Raw genomic sequence first — 16230 nt, 5'->3', positions numbered from 1 at the left:
CAAAAGCAAGCTACTTTGGGCAGTGGTTGGACACAGAGATTGGATACAGAAATTGACAGAGTTGTGAATTGGCCAGGTTGGATAGGTCTTGGAGCAACCTGATATAGTGGAAAGCATCCCTGGACGTGGCAAGGGGGTAGAATGAGATGGTGTTTAAGGTCCCTTCCAGCCCAAACCATTAGGTGATTTCGAGAGCTGTACTGTGGGGAGGAGAGCAGTATTAAAGTGGGAATGAGGCCCTTGCTGCTGGCCCTCAGTTAGGGTCCCCTGTGCAGGTGGCACATGTAACACTGGGGCTCCTTCTTCTCTCTCTGCAGGAACATGACATTGAGACAGCTTTCGGAGTGGTTCATGTCACCATGCGGGGCACACCCAAGGGGAACAGACCTGTCATCCTCACATACCATGACATTGGCCTCAACCGTAAGCCCTTGCATTGCCAGGACCCTGAGAAAATGATTATTCGTGGTATTTGCTTTTGAGCGTGGGGAGTAGCAGGCCTGGCATGGAGCTGAGATGAGGTCATTCCAGGGTGAAAAGATAAAGGTCTGCAGGAGAGAGAGCACATGGCATGTCCCTGTCCATTCCAGCAACCGTTGAAAGGTAGGGCCAAGGTGGAAAGATGGAAATAGGTCCACCCAAAACACCCTAGTGCTCTAGCTGACTTGCTGCACTGTGTGATAGAGCATCCACTCCTTGGGTGCTGTGCAGGTGAACAAGTCCCTTCTACGTGGCTGCAGCAGTAGTGTAATGTTCTGGTGGGCTCACTTGCTCTTTTGACATGTCTTCCCACCCAAAATGTACTGTTACATTCACACAGGTGCTCCTCTGTGAGTGCTTTGAGTACTCAGATGCTGCAAGACCCTGCTTTCCAGGGCACTGCAGGCTGACTGTTGTTTGTCTGCCTGCCCTCCAGTCATGGCAGTTCCATTGCTGAGACTCACTACTGAATTGCAGTTTTGGGGCATGGCACATACACTGTCCAGCACCCTCTGCCCTATGGGCTCAGTGGGGACTTGAGCTTCTGCAGGTGTGTGCCGTGGAGTTTGGAGGGTGGCTGGCAATAAAATATAAAGAAGTGTCTAATTTATTTCTGTTGTTGTTGTTGCAGACAAATCCTGTTTTAATGCATTCTTTAACTTCGAAGACATGCAAGAGATCACCCATCATTTTGCTGTGTGCCATGTGGATGCACCAGGCCAACAGGAAGGAGCCCCTCCATTCCCATCTGGGTAAGAGCTGTGCAGAGACCCATGTTGTTCAGTCTGGACTGAGGTAGCACCCAGTTGAAGCCAGCTGGGACTGCCAGGTTGAATGTAGTGGTAAGCAAGTGTCAGCAGCAGAGGAAATGGCAAGATGAGGACGCTTCCCAAGGGGCATTCAGGGAACTCTCCAGTTACTAAGACATGGGTAAAGCCCTCACTAGTGCTGTCTCTGGTACCACCTTTCTGGCTTGAACATGAACCCAGCACTGCAGTCAAGCTGGCATTTCATCTGTCCATCTTGCCACAGAAGTCTGACTGCCCAAAAAGCTGCCCAAAGTCAGACAGAAGTCTGACTGCCTAGAGCTTTGTTAGTCTTGCTCTGAGGGATGGGATCCACACAGTTCAGCTGAAACATACAGAATTGTTGCACATTAATAACCTTGTGTACATGTCTGCCAGATGTCTGTCCTACCTTGAGTGGAACTGGAAGGTAATGTCTGTCAGGCTCCTCTGTATTTGGACATGCTCTCTTGCTTTTCAGGTACCAGTATCCCAGTATGGATGAACTGGCTGAAATGTTACCTGCTGTTCTGACACACCTGAAGTAAGTCTCTGAAAGGAAATGGGGTGAGCCAGCTGGATACTGCTATTCCAGCACCTCCCTCTGTCTCTGCTTGCCATGACTGATGTGCTCACTGAGGTGTCCCAAGAGGCACAAGCATCTCCCAACCAGTGTGACCCCGTCTGATTCTGTGCTGGGGACACTGTCTGCTACATGAGGCAATTTATGGCTGGTGCATCATTGCTGCATTGTTTTGAAAACAAACCATAAGTGTGCAGCTGAATGCAGAGGGGAAAGGCTTTGCCTCTAGGGATGCTTCAGCTGAGCTAAGTTATTTGTGCTGACTGTGAAATGCCTGTATTTCAGCCTGAAAAGCTTCATTGGGATTGGCCTGGGAGCTGGTGCTTATATCCTCAGTAGGTGTGCAGTAAGTATCTCTTCACTGCTCCTGACTCATATGGGCTGTGGTCACCATTGATCAGGCTGACTCTGTGGGGCACGGGCAAAGTAACATTCAGTAATTGCAGCAGGGCTGCAGGGAGCCAAGGGAGAGCTACCTCCCTCCAGATGGTTATGTTGGAGCAGTCAGGGTTACTCTGAAGCTGTGCCGGGCATGGAAAGATTGTAATGTGATGCCTCTGAGTCAGTAGAGCCCATCCTGAGTGCTAGGAATAGCCAGTCTTGAGTCTTCACAGAGACTGGCTGCATTACTGTGTCCTGTGTCCACTGTCTGTGGCACAAAGAATGGATGTGGTGATGTACTGCAAATCGGTGTTGATGAGGAATGTGCTTTGTCACTGGAAAGAAGCAGATTTTGCTCCACCCTTACACAAGAGAGCTGTCTCTATTTCAGTACCTGCTTATACATTTCTCTCTAGTGTACTGTTCTTGTGAAATCAGTGGGTATCATTTAGCAGCCCAGGAATTTGCCTGAGTCTTTCAGTTAGTGTTAAAAAACCCAAGAAATCTGACATTTTCAGTAAAATTTTCTTCAGGTTGTTGAGTGCAGAGAGTTGCCAGTTATTTAGTTGCCACTATTATTTCTTCAAGCCAATGTGCTGGCCAGCTGCCCCTCCTTACACAAAGTTCTCTGTTTCCCATTCCCTACAGGCAGGATTGAGCTGGGGCAGTGTGAGGCCCTGGTGTTTCAGTGTTCCTTGGGTAGTTTTCAGCCTTGCTAAAGACAAGTTTGTGCAAATCAGCCTTAGTCCTCAGTAAAGTGCCACAAGGCCCTTGCCACACTCCCTGGGCTGCAGGCAGTTTCCTGCTGAGGACAGAGGTGTTTCCTTCTCCTTCACATCAGTGCAGTGGAGCAGCAGAGCTGCCTTGGAGCGAGCTCAGGGCTCAGCAGGGGCTGGTTGCCTCTGATTTCTGAGCTGTGTTTGCAGGCAGTTCTTGTAAGTGCTTCACGCCCGTGCTGCCCAGGTACAGCCCAAGGTACACTGGAGGGTTTTGGGTTGCTGGATGGAGGAGGGGAAGGGGAGTCTGCAGGAAGGGGGGCAGCAGGGGTGCTGCCTGGGTAGAGGGTACCCCTGCAGCTCAGGCTTTCCATACTGCAGGGGCGTGGGGGCCTCAGCATTAACTTCCCTGCCATTCGCCCCATCTCCACTGAGAAAACTGCCACTGCCTTGAGGAGAAGGAGGTGCTCTCCAGGCACAGGAGCTTGTTCAGGTTCTTCACAGAGGTGCTGGATTGGAGCAGAGGAGGTTGCTTCTCCCAGCCCTGTAACACACAGGGCCTGAGCAGGACCTGAAGCTGTGCCAGGTACACAGATCACCAGAAGGCACTGCTGAGGCTGTAGGTGCTGTGGAACACCTCAGTGCCACCACTGAGTCGAGTCTGATCTTGCTGGGAGCCACTGGCTGCCTGGCACAAAGAAACTCCCTGCTTTGCATTTTACTTTGTCTTGCACCTTTTGCAAGAAGTCTTCCAGCTGTTGCACCAGCTGTTGACCACTATGTGGGCTGAATCATCCATCTGAGCGTGCCTCTGCTCTCTCCCCACAGCTCAGCCACCCTGACCTGGTGGAAGGACTTGTTCTTATTAATGTTGATCCATGTGCAAAGGGATGGATTGACTGGGCAGCATCCAAGGTGAGATTCTGCTTTCCCACACATGTGCTCTCCACAGCACCTAATGAACAGTGTGTAGAGTGAAAAGAAACTACAGAATGCAGGAATTTTTCAATTTCTGGCAGAAACTGTACAATTTAATTTCTGCAGTGAAATTTCCCTGCTGTGTTCTTAGTTTGGGTATAGTATGGCCTCTGCCATAGGAGCAGGGGTGAGTGTGATCATGTGAATGAGAAATGCAGATGAACTGCTTGGATCATTCAGCTTTCCTCTGATTTAGTACTTCTGCTTGCAGGCTTCATTTGATTGATAGTGAATGGATCTCTTTATTATTCTCTTATTCTGGTCCCTTGAAGTTATTTAAGTTTCAAGTTTTTTGGAGAGCTGTGTTGTGTATACACAGCTTCTTTGAAGCTTTTCATGTTCATCCCAAGCTTCAGGCATTTGCTTCTTATATAATTTGAATAATTTCTTCATTTTTTCTTTACTCTGAGTAGCTGTTTTACAGTGTGTGATGAAACTGCATTTTCCTGTTACTCTCCTCCTCATTCACAATCGCTCTTCAGTTTTCAGGCTGGACAACCAACATAGTGGATATTGTCTTGGCACATCATTTTGGCCATGTAAGTACCCAGCAGATGCTAATGTTGTCTGTGCAACTGTACATGGAGCTGTAACTTCTGTGTGTGTCTGCTCCCAAATAGTTCTGGTCCATCGGATAAGGGTTGCCACAGGTACTGCCATTTTCTCTGTGTGTCAAGCTCACATCTGGGTTGGCATGCTGAGAGGCACACACATCCTTCCTCTTGCCCTGTCTCCAGGCCGTGCACTGCTGATAGAACTCCTTTGTGGTGCCTGGGACACTGGCCACAGAAACAAGTAGCAGCCAGTTTTCTGTAGCCAGCATGGAAGTCTTTGGACTGTGGGTAGAGCATAGGTCAGCTGGGAACTGGTAGTGGGATCTTGTGTCTGTCCAGATGTTGAACTGCTGCATTCTGCTCTTCATCTTAGCCTTCATTTTCAGCAGAGGCAAACCAGTCCCTCCTAAAAACTTTGGATGTAGTAATGCCTTCTGTTTGGGATTAGCTGTCTCTCCACCAGCAAGCTTACTGGGCAGGGGTAGTGCCTTGTGCACACTGTATATGCCACACAGCAGATCAGTCTCTGACCTGGAACAACAGGTTCTTGCAACAACACATCAGCACTGAAAGGAATGCTTCCTTCTCAGCACTGCTTCCTCCTGTGCACATCCTGTTCTCTTCCCACTGTCCAGCCCCTTCGTTGAATGTAGTGCTTCCTTGCATTGCCTGCTCCCTCTGCCTCTCTCAGAATGTAGTTTCTTCTTAGAACTGGGTGCTGGATATGAACTTTCCTTTGGCCACAGTCTTACAGCTTATGTATTTTTTAACTGTATTACCTTTATTAGTATTATTATGTACTTTGCTTCTTAGGCATTAAGCGTAAGTGGAACACCTGCCAAATGCAGAGTGATTTGTATCTGTGTAAGCATTACTGAGGCTTGGGAGTTAACTTATCCCATCTCAGGAGACCTGTACTCTTGCAGCAGCTTGTGCACTGCCAGTTGTAAAAGCGTAGTCACATTCCCAAAGCATGGCATGTATAGCACATCCCATAAACACCTCATGTCTCTGGGATCCTCATGCAGTCTGGAGTCGCTGCCCTCTGTGTCACTGTTCACAGGGAATGACGTGGATGGATGTGTTTTAAGGCTTTGGCATTTTATGACCAATGCTTCTTTACTTGTGAAAAGTGTGTTTCCTGTTTTTCAATTCTTCTGCTTTTGTACAGGAGGAACTGCAGGCAAATCTAGATTTGATCCAAACATACAGGCTTCATATTGCGCAGGACATTAACCAAGATAACCTTCAGCTGTTCCTCACCTCATACAACAGGTATAGGATAACCCTTTGCTTGACAGGCAGCTCCCATATGTGGCCTGCTCAATAGATTTGCTGCCATATGTATTATCCTATTGGATATTGTATTAGGGAAACCTTTGTCCTAAGCCTAGTCTTCAGCTGTTATCCTGAGCAAAGCCTAGCCCTTTTGTCTGCCCCAGACCCCCAGATCCTCAGCTGCTCATCTCTGGGCACAGAGCAATGCCATGAGAAGATGGATCCTGTTTTCTGGGGATGACTGCTCCAGGCATGATGCACAGAATTGCCTGGGTACTGGAGCCAGCATTCATGATTGGATTTTGTGTGCCCCCATGATAGCGAGTTTTCTCTGCAGATTTAATGGAGAATTGTTCTGTTTTGTCTTTCAGTCGTAAAGACCTGGAAATTGAGAGACCAGTTGTTGGTGTCAATGAAATGATTGCAAAAACACTCAAGTAAGTTGTCTGAATCAGCCTGTCTCAGTTGCTGACTGTGCAGTCTCTTCAGCAGAAAAGATGTTGCTTCTCAGCAAGAACTGCATCAAGCCCAAGCACTGGGAAGACTGTCCAAGACAGTCACAGATTGTGATACAGGACTGTCTGCTGCAATGGGGCAGAGGTGTCTGGAAGTCCTCTCATTAAGAATGCACTGAGATTCTCCAGAAGGCAGGGTCAGAGGCACATGTGTGCAACAGCAGTGGCAGTTGGTGTGCATGGAGGGGACAGTCTGGGTGCATCTGCAAACCCTAGAGAATATTTTGGTACAACAAAATGGCAGGGTGATGGCAGGCAGGGATTTTGCTGAGTCTTTTTTTGTTAACCTTTCATGAGGTGTTGATTCACAGAGCTCAACCTTCTCAGAAACCCCTCTGGTGATGCACTTAGAGTAACACCTCCGTTTTGGCTTTTGAATAGGTGTCCTGCCTTGCTTGTTGTTGGTGACAACTCACCTGCTGTGGAAGCAGTGGTATGTATCCATGAACTCTTTCCTCTTGTAACATGAGCCCCACAAGTCACTTAGCAGCCCTGCAGTGCTTTCACCTTGCTCATAATTAGTTTCAGACAGTGCTTCTTTGTTCCAAGCTCTTTTTCAGTCCTCCAGCTACTCATGGGAGAGCCAGGGCTCAGGGGTCCTGAATGGCCCTCAGGGCAACTCCAAGGTGAGGATGGCAGAATCTGAATGAGCACCCTGCTCAGCAGGTGATGCAGAGGACCCTGTTCAGGATCGTGTGTCCTTTCCTGCACTCTGCCAGGCTGCTGCCTGCACTTTGGTTCAAGTTTCGAATTGCTGTTGTTTTGCTGTTACACTGGGGCTACCTGGGGATTAAAAATAACTGAGTGTGACTCCAGTTCTTGTGGTGGGGAGTCATGTAGAGGTCTCTTAGAGCAATGTGTCATCAGGAAGGCAGCACTTAGGAGCTGTTGTCCTCTGCTGACACCCATAACCCACTTCCCTCCCAGCACAGTCATAAACAGGGCATGGCACAGGGTAGTGTGGTTGTGGTGGACGTTGCTCCTCTCTTTCAGCCAAGAATTGTGGGGAGACCAGGGGGTTGTGAACAAAAGCAGCTGTCTAAAACTGTAGAAGAGTATAGGAGTCTCCTGAAGCAGTAATTTGAACCTAGGAGCCATGCATGGAGAGCATTTTCTGGCCATGGCCTGTTGAATTGGTCTGTTTGATCTGGAAGTCTGAAATTAAGTCTGCAAGTTTTGACTTTACTAGGATGCTACCCTTGAAGATTCCTGTTGTTTGCTTGCCACAGCATAGTACAGGATAGGGTCTTCTGCATCTTAGTGTGCCTGTCTGGCTGCCCAGGTTCCCAGCCCAGGATAACCTCCCTGCTGAGGTTGCTTTTCCTATAGAGCCCTGCCTATTCCCTTTTTGCAGGAGTCTTACAGAGAAGAGGTGGTCACGGCCTCCTTGTCTGGCCAGGGGATGAGTGACCTCCCTCATGCTGCATTGCACATAAGTCTCCTTCCAGTCTTGCTGTCAGAGCACAGAAGGTGCTCCAGGGTTTTATAGTGCATCCCAAAACTAGGGAATGATTTCAGTTGAAGTCATGACCTGCCATCACAAGATCCCTTAGATGGAACATCTGCCATTCCTTCCTAGATCTTTTATTCATTGTTCACTTCCTACACCATCTCTGCTTTGTTGCACAGTCCTTCCTGGCTCCAGAAAAGCTCCTGTTGCTGAAGACAGCCACTGTTTCTGGTGCAGCTGCTCCACATTTTACATCTGAGGCTTCAAGCTTTCTGTGTGACACCGTGTCCCTCTCTCCTTTTTTCTAGGTCGAATGCAATTCACGTCTTGACCCAACAAAAACTACCCTTCTGAAGGCGAGTGCCACTCTAGGTTCATTCCAGTATAAAGACACTGTTTTTGCTCAGCTCCACTTAGGTTTTTGCTTTGCATACATTTGGCCTTGAGAAGTTTGTGGACAGTCATTCAGGGTTGTGCTCTTTCCTCCATGGAGCCAGAGTTGAGAGGGAAGAGTTTGTCAGTCCCTGCTTTATGGCCACCTTCAACTTGTCAGGGAGGACGAAGACCTCTGAGAGTTATCAGAGATGCCCTGCCTCCACACTGCTCTCTGCAGCAGCAACATCCTTTTTCCTAGCTGTGTACTGGTCCTTCCCACCCTCACCTGTGGCCCTGCAGTGTGCCAGACAGCAGCTGTATGGAAGTGCCAAGTGACAGGTTTGGGCAGAGTGGCCGGGGGAGAGGTGGCTGGGAAGGTGCTGGGCTTCTGGAGTGTGGCCTGAGATCACTTGGTGACAATGGCCTCCAAGGTGCAAGGTTCCCTCAGCAGCAGGTCCCTGAAGGTGTATCACCTTGGCCTTGCTCTGGCTGTAGAGGGGAGATGGTGGATATTGCAGTGTGGTGCTCTCAGCCCTGGTGGGTGGGTGGTGCTGGCTTTCTTTGGGGTTGTCCTCCTGGGTGAGAAGGACAGCTCAACCTGCCTTTTGTTTCCTGCTGCAGATGGCCGACTGCGGGGGCTTGCCCCAGGTGGTTCAGGTGAGACACACCTTGGCTCTCTCATGGCATTTGGGTGGTACAGAGCCTTTTGTTCTGCTTGCACTAAAGCCACCCTCTCTGTTTCCACAGCCTGGCAAGCTGACTGAAGCCTTCAAGTACTTCGTGCAGGGAATGGGCTACAGTAAGTGGCAAACACAACTTTGTGGTTTGGAACAAGTTGTCATGAAGGGAACTCAAGCTTTCTGGTCCATCTGAGCCCACTGGCATCTGTGTCCCTACCCCTGAGCTAGTGTGGTTGCCAAGAGATTGATCCATGCTGGAAAATCAAAGAGGGTGCTGACAAGCCTTAGAAAACCAGTGTTGTTCCTGACATATGTTGGTGACACCTTTCTGGTTGCTGGTGTTGGTAGAACCTTTTAAGTCTGTCTTTGTGCCAATCCAGAAAAGTGTGTACCAAAGAACAGCTAATCTGTGCATACCTTCTTCAAAGGGGAAGAAGCAGTGCAGCCCCATGACTAGTCCAGGTATGAGGGCTCCTCCCTTTCTCCTCAGATGTTCCTGTTCCTCTCAGACTTGCCAGGGTTAAGCAATACCCCAGAACAAATCCCTCTAATGGCAGAACAGGTTCGTGGATGACTTCTGAGGCACCCAGGGAGCCCAGAGAGAGCTGTGCTTTGCACCAGTGCATGTCCTGCCCTATGGCTTCTTCCCCATGCTTGGAGGCAGAAGATACTGTCACCTGAGTGTGTCAGACTAACAGCTGCTCAGCTCCCTGCCCTTGGTGTTCCTGAGGAATTGGAGGAATTCTTTATCTCCAAGAAGGGTTTTACTGCTCAAGAACATCAGGAGAAGGGCTTCTCAGTGCACTACAGTAGCTCTTTCTTGCCTGCTGGGGCCAGGAGTTCCCTTTTGTGGATGACGAGCCTTCAAAAGCTGGAGTTAGGGAAGGGGTTGGTTTGTGTGACTGACTGGCCACTCAGCATGGCCACTGAGAGCTAGGACACTCGAGTGGTCTCCTCACAGCTTTGCCAGCTCATGGTCAGGGCATAGCAGAACCTGTGCTTTTCCTCAGGGCTCTGCAGGTAAAGTAAACATGTAAGATTGTCATGTTCTGGCCAAAGGAACCTGATCCTGCAGAGGAAGATGCTGTGTGAGGAGGGTCCCTCACCCTCACTAAAAGTGTTTCAATGTTCATGTCTCTTGTGTTTCTGGTGTTAGTAAAGTTAGCAAGTGCTGTTGTCAGAGCAAGGGCTTCAGCAGCACTTTGGAAGTCGGCTCTCTGTCAATAGGACATGCAGCACTGGAGAAGGACAGGCCAATTTTCTCCTTCCAGAATCAGTAGCTGGTCCCAGAATAGTTTTCCCAGCTTTCATGGGCAAAAGTGTAGGGCACTGTGGAGCGTGGTCAGTTCTCTTGGGGAGAATAAGGTAGAGACGAAACATAGCTGGGCACTGCTAGAAATACAGAAACCAGTTCTCCAGCAGCTGTTCATGTGCCTGCTGTCCATGGGCTCAAGCAGCTGAATGTACTTCTGCTGGCACTGCAGGTGGAGGGTAAGGGCCTTGAAGGAGACTTGTAGCAGAAGTTTGATGTTTTAATCCCAAAGACACGAATTTCTGCCCCGTATTTAGAGTTACCCAGGGAAGCAGTATCTCTGTTAAGCAGGTGTGGGGTATGCAGTGGGGAGTTAATGTCACCAGGTACAGTGTGATTTTCAGCTAAAGGCATTGAAGAGATCTGGCCCTGATGGGTTTTTAGGCGAGCTTGGCAGCTCCCTGAGATGCTCATTAGCAGCTGTTCTAACAAATCGTGGGAGCTTTCAGTGCAGCGTACTAGCTGGGAACAGAAGAAGAGGTAGCTGGGGGTCCCAGGAGTAGTGCAGCCACTATCACACACTGCAACTAATTGGTTCTTTCCTGTATTCATCCCTTTCCTTGTCTCATGTTGTTTCCAGTCCCTTATGTGCAGCTCAGCCACCTAAGCACTGAGTCAGGTACCTCCAACCATGCATCCACCTGGGCCCCGCTCTGTGTGCTGAGTGGAATTGTTCTCCGGGTGCTTTGCTCTGTCTCAGCATGTCCTGCTGTGGGTGGGCTGGTCGTTGTACCGTGTGTGCTATGGGTTTCCACCTTTCATTTGTATTTTGTTGATTGTTGCATGACTTCAGCTCTGTGATTTTCTAGAGTGATGAGACTAACTTTCAAAAGGTCATCCATGCCACAGCTGCATTGGTTTGCACAGACACTGGCTGTGGCTGCACTTGCAGATGATCAGTTACACTGTTGGCATTTGCTCACCTTGGACCTTTTGAAACTGGGCCTTACACATCTTGCTTTAGACATGCAGAGACTTAATTTTGGCAGTGAAGGGTGAGTTTTCTTCCGAAGGGTACAGCTCTTTCTGTGCTTACCCAGTTACACATACCTGAGTGACTGTGGTCCTGGCTCCCGAACTGTCTCCTTGTCTCAGTCCCACCTTTGTTCTCTCTTGCAGTGCCAGCAGCCAGCATGACCCGGTTGATGCGTTCCCGTAGCCACTCCTCCTCCAGCGTGGGCTCTGGCGAGAGCAGTCGCAGCCGGTCTCATGCCAGCACCCATGGGGAAGGGAGTGCTGGAACCCCAGAAGGAATTGACCTCCAGGCTGCCCCTCAAACCATGGAAGTATCCTGTTAGGCAGGAGCCCCTCTTCTGGATTCAGACAGCTCCACTCACCCCACTGAACCCACTCAGAATTTAGCATTTCATCAACATGGCATTAACTGTTCTCTCTAACCTGTGCATGCCCATCCGAGCAGCCACCTCCTTGGTAGTCTGTACTTGACATTACTTTGATCTTTTCTGTATCCCCTTGGCATCACAGTCTCTTTAAAACTCATTGACATTCCACAGTCTTAGTAAGTCCCATTACTGTACATGCTGATGCCATCTCCTGTCTGTGCTGTGTATCAATCCAGATGACAGCTGTTGTCTCCCCTCTTCATTTAAATATAATTTCTGTGGCTTTGTGAGGTTTAGAATTGCTTTCTAGTTGTGCTTCTGCTAAAGGACTCTTGTGCAGTTGGTATGTCATTGGTGGGATGTGGGAAAGTAAGACCACGAGGATGTGGCACTCCAGGCACTGGAGCAAGCAATGCAGTGTGGAGCTGGGATGCAGAACCTGCTGGAAGATCTGTGTGTCCCCAGGGCTGTTTCACATGCCATGCAGTCTGAGAAAGACAAATGGTCAGGATTCCTGTCTAGGTCTTACCTATGTATGTGTGTTAAGAAGGAGCAGTGATTTCTTACCTGAGCCTCCTGAAAGCGCAAAGCAAATAACCAATAAATAACTAACAAGGTGCACTATTAACCAGTACAAGGGATTAAACTCCAGCAGCCCTGGCTCTAGGCAACTTCTGCAATCCTCTGCTGACCCAGCAGAAGGGTGGGATGCAGTGACACACGGTTGCTGTTCGTCCCTGGCACAGGTGAATCTTTAACATTCAGCAGGTTGTGAAATGGGAAACAGTGCTTCTTATCAGGTGGAGATCCCAGAATCTCCTGCACTGCTGTCTCTGTGTCCCACTGCTGCTGCCCCAGGCAGGATCTGCACAGGGTGCAGTGGGGAGGGAGCACCAGTGAATGTGACAGCCAGCAGTCACACATTGCTGTCAGTCGGGTCAGAAGGGTGAGCAGTGAACACCTCTGTGCAGGTAGTAGTTACTGTCTTTGTGGAATTCACAATTGTGCTACCTTTTTACACCTGGCTGGGTTACCAAGGGCAGACAGCAGATGCTTGCTATCTGGCCAGGGTCTGGTGTTCATGGGAGAAAAGGGATGAGTGGTCAGGCTGCTGCAAGTCTCGACTGATAAGCAAAACATCCTTTCCTCACTGCTGAACAGCCCTGACTCAATGGGAGCCAACTCGTCCTAGGGTCATGCTTCATTTCAGGTAGGGAATGGGTCCGGGAGGCTCTGCCTGAGGAGGACTTTGTACCGGTTATTGAATAAAGCTATAACTGAGTTTCATTGTTATGCTGTGTGCTCTTGGTGTTTCTCTTGGCAGGACCTGCACCCTTGGGGGTTTGGCAGTCTGAGTGTGTCCTGCTGCACGCAGTAAACTCGTCCCCAGGGCAGGGAGAGGACTTGACACCTCTGCTCCAAAATAATGTGGTTGACAGCCCCATGGCCCCTGGCAGAAGGCCGTCCAAGGGCACTGGAGAGCTGGCCTCTGCCTGAATGAACTAGAAATGTCCAGAATGGAAACAAGAACAGGTTTGCAGCAGCACAGTCAAAACCCACCTCCCAACAGCCAGTGCTCAGAGCCAGCTGCTGTCCCTGGAGCAGTGCTCTGCGCTGGTGTGTTGCACGGACATGACACGGTGCTAAGCACTGTCACAGCACCAGAGGCCCCAGGGCAGTTTGGGCAGCAGGGGGATGTCTGTTGGCACAGCTACCCTGCAGCAGCCTAGTGTGGGACACGCCTGGTTCTTCACCTGCTGCTTTCCAGACCCAGCTTCTATTCCCACTGTCAGGTGTCCCTGTAACCTATGGAGAGCCCCCAGGGGCCTGGACTGTCTGAGACCTTGGGGAAGGTCATTGCAGAAATGAGACAGTGTTCTCATGAATTGCAAACTGGATGGAAATTGAGATGGAGAAAATCTGACCAGTTTTATCAGTGAACAAGTAGTGGTGGTACAAAGAGATTAAATGAGCAAAAACAGAAATTTAAATCAATAGGAGATAGGAGACCACCAAAGAAACCTGGCCCCTGGACATGGTGAGAAGTTCAGCACTGCTGGATGCAAAGCACCATGTGCACGAGAGGAGCCAGTGTAGGTGCAGCACTGGGATCTAATGCCAGCTGACTGCAGCCAGGAATGGTCCTGCCTCCAGAAATACAGCCCTAAAGAAAGGAATCAATATTTAAATGACAGTGAAATGAGTCAGAGGAAATGATCGACCACCAGGGACTGGCTCAAGTGCTGTTCATGATGATTTGGAGAAGGAGAGCTCCAAGTTCCAGACTGCTTCTGAACCAAAAACCCAGGTTAGTATGGAGATGAGACTTCAGCAATTTGGAAGAGGAATGATTAAGCAGAGAGTGCAGTTGTGGCGGCTCACAGGCAGAAGCAAGGCAAGATCTGTAGTGATGGTTGGAAAGGTTTAATTGTCCTTAAGATAAATGGGAAAAGTAGACTTGTTTTTATGTAAGCAAATGCTTTTCCTGTTAAAAAGGCAAAAAAATCAATGTGAAAAATTATTTTAGTAAAGGGACAAAGTATTTGTTTGAGTGCCATGAACTACACCAACCAAATCCAGGCACAGAGCTTGAGCTTGGAGCAGCTTTCCCTGGGCTTGGATCCTGATCCCTACTGGCTGCTGGAGTGTGAGCTGGGGGCTGCAGGGCACAAATGTGCATTCTCATCCCTCAAGGGGCAGCGCAGAGGCTGGAGTAAAACCTTTCGAATTGGTGGAATTTCCTTGACCTTTCCCTGCTCTGGGGAACTGGGATGCTCAGCAGGCAAATGGAGCCATCGTTTTCCGGTGCTTACCCTTGGGAGTGAGTTCCCAGTTGCTCAAAACCTTGGGAGAAGTTCATTCAGTGGCGTGTCCAGCCCAGGATCACAGATTTCTGTATTGGTGGCTCCTTCAGCAGCACAGGGTGAGTCTGGAGCTCAGCTCCAGGTCACTGATGGAAAAATACAACTTACAGCCATGGGCTGAGGTTTCTGCATGGGGGCTGCAGGGCCTCAAGTGCTGGGGGAAGGTGGGCGTGGAGGGGAGGGTTCTGCAGTACCCAGGAATCCATGGACCAAGTGCTCTGCTGCCCACAGCCCTGGAGCCAAGACACGTCCAGCCCCTGCCCCCTCACACCTGGACATGTTCCTTGGTGAAAGGGATGGAGTCAAAGTCTTCTTAGTGTCAGAAGATGCTGTGAGGAGCAACAGCCAAAGACTGGGCATTGGAAGTCTCAGGATTGATGTTGGATTTTTCCTTGTTTTTAAGGCTGAAGGATGGGGGGTTGTGGGATGAGCAGTGGGGAGGGATGTCCAACCTAGAGGTGTTCAGGGTGGAGCCACAGCAAAGCTATGTCAGTCACAAATCAGAGAAGGACACAGGACTCGGGGCATCAGGGGCTCCTGCTCCTCCAAACAATGGTTTGGTCTAAACTCCTGAAAGGCTGAGTGGCTCTGCCTTAGTGCTCCCCACCAGATCAAGGTGCACAGGATGGTGCATTTCTGCTGCCCCAGGTGTGCCTAAGCTGGCAGGAAGAAAGGGCTCCTGAGCCTCTCCTGTGGCCTGAGACACGTTATGCTTTTGTTGTCCATGCACTATGCTTTTGCACCCCACATCCCCAAGAATCACAGTGGGGCTGCACCAGCAAATGAATCTTCTCCCAGACATTATCAACCACTTGCAGAACAGCACTGCTGAGCTCAGTGCAGGCTCAAGGTGGTCCTGTACCCCAACAGCATTATAAGGCTCAGAGCCCTTTTGAACCTGAGTGCATTTCATTCATACCAAGGTGGTTACAAGTGAGTAGAAGCTTTCACATTTCAGCACAGACAGAACAGGATGTGCAGCTGCAGGAGTGTCTGCTCACACCAAGGGGGCACAGCAGGAAATTGTGGGGGGACACAGCTCTGCTCACTGGGGCCATGAGTTCAGAAGCTGCCGAGAGCAAATACCAAGGACCTTGGTCAGGGCTAGATTGCAGGGGAGGGGGTGCATGTGTACATGAAAGGGTTCTGACGTCAGGCAGGGGAGTGAAGTCGGGGAGTGGGGGACTGGGTCAGTGGGGGTTAGGGGGAGGGTGGATGGTGCTGGCTGAGACAAGACTGGGTGAATGGTACACATACACAGTTTGGGCAATGAATGGTCCCATACCAGCAGTAGCTGCTGAGCCTGGATAGAGCTGAGGATGGAGATGGAACATAGATGGGGCTGCTCCCACTCATAACCCAGGCCAGGTATGGACAGGCTGGGCAGTGCTGGTGTGGGGCTGTGCTAGTATGGGGTAGTGTTGGGTGCAGCACTGGGGCAGGTCTGTGAGCATCACACCTCTCTACCCCTGCCCATCACATCCAGCATCGTGCACCTGCTGAGGGCCTTGGTGCTGCTACAACTGAAGAGGCACTCCTCCTTCACTGAGACCACCCTGGGCATGCTATCTGTCCAGCCTCAACCTATGAGTCCTATCACCCCTGCTCCCCACTCACAAGTGCTACCCATCCATCCCACTTGTCCACCCATAATTTCCATGCCATGCCCACTGTGCCTTGAGGGCCCTCAGGGATTTTGCTGGGCCTGGTACCCATAGCCAGAGCCCTGAGGGGCCCTGAGTGAAAAGGAGAAGCCCTGTCTAGTGTGGGCACCTCACAGGAACAGCAGCACCTGCAGCCCCAGCACCTTGCAGCACTTCACAGTAGCAGGACCTGAACATGAACACCCAGCCCTAAAGTGAGTGGGGCCAAGGGCAAATCAAGAGGGTCTGGCAAGGGCAGAGATTGTCACCCTGGGTGCCCTGAGGCCCCTCCA

General features: G+C 50.1%; 1 protein-coding gene across 15 annotated transcripts in view; it reads left to right on the top strand.

Annotated features, from left to right (window-relative positions):
- Window positions 1–12723, top strand: part of NDRG3 (NDRG family member 3) — a 60191-nt gene extending 47468 nt beyond the window's left edge. For 6 of the 15 annotated variants that reach the window (XM_014886241.2, XM_088174995.1, XM_014886239.2 and 3 more), the window contains 13 exons: window positions 318–423; window positions 1112–1232; window positions 1747–1809; window positions 2134–2194; window positions 3774–3860; window positions 4406–4462; window positions 5649–5752; window positions 6127–6192; window positions 6652–6703; window positions 8029–8076; window positions 8717–8752; window positions 8843–8894; window positions 11207–12723. In XM_014886241.2, coding sequence (XP_014741727.1) covers window positions 318–423; window positions 1112–1232; window positions 1747–1809; window positions 2134–2194; window positions 3774–3860; window positions 4406–4462; window positions 5649–5752; window positions 6127–6192; window positions 6652–6703; window positions 8029–8076; window positions 8717–8752; window positions 8843–8894; window positions 11207–11385 — 1032 coding nt within the window. In that variant the 3' untranslated portion in view covers window positions 11386–12723. Of the gene's footprint in view, window positions 1–317; window positions 424–1111; window positions 1233–1746; window positions 1810–2133; window positions 2195–3773; window positions 3861–4405; window positions 4463–5648; window positions 5753–6126; window positions 6193–6651; window positions 6704–8028; window positions 8077–8716; window positions 8895–10667; window positions 10707–11206 lie in introns of all 15 variants that reach the window. The other 9 variants (XM_088174991.1, XM_088174987.1, XM_088174988.1 and 6 more) reach the window with 2 other exon arrangements.
- Window positions 12724–16230: the final 3507 nt, after the last annotated feature.

The sequence above is a fragment of the Sturnus vulgaris genome, chromosome 17, assembly GCF_052056855.1.
Source record: "Sturnus vulgaris isolate bStuVul1 chromosome 17, bStuVul1.hap1, whole genome shotgun sequence".
Lineage (NCBI taxonomy): Eukaryota > Metazoa > Chordata > Aves > Passeriformes > Sturnidae > Sturnus > Sturnus vulgaris.
Note: the sequence above shows the minus strand (reverse complement) of the source record. Positions and strands in the feature narration are given on the sequence as shown.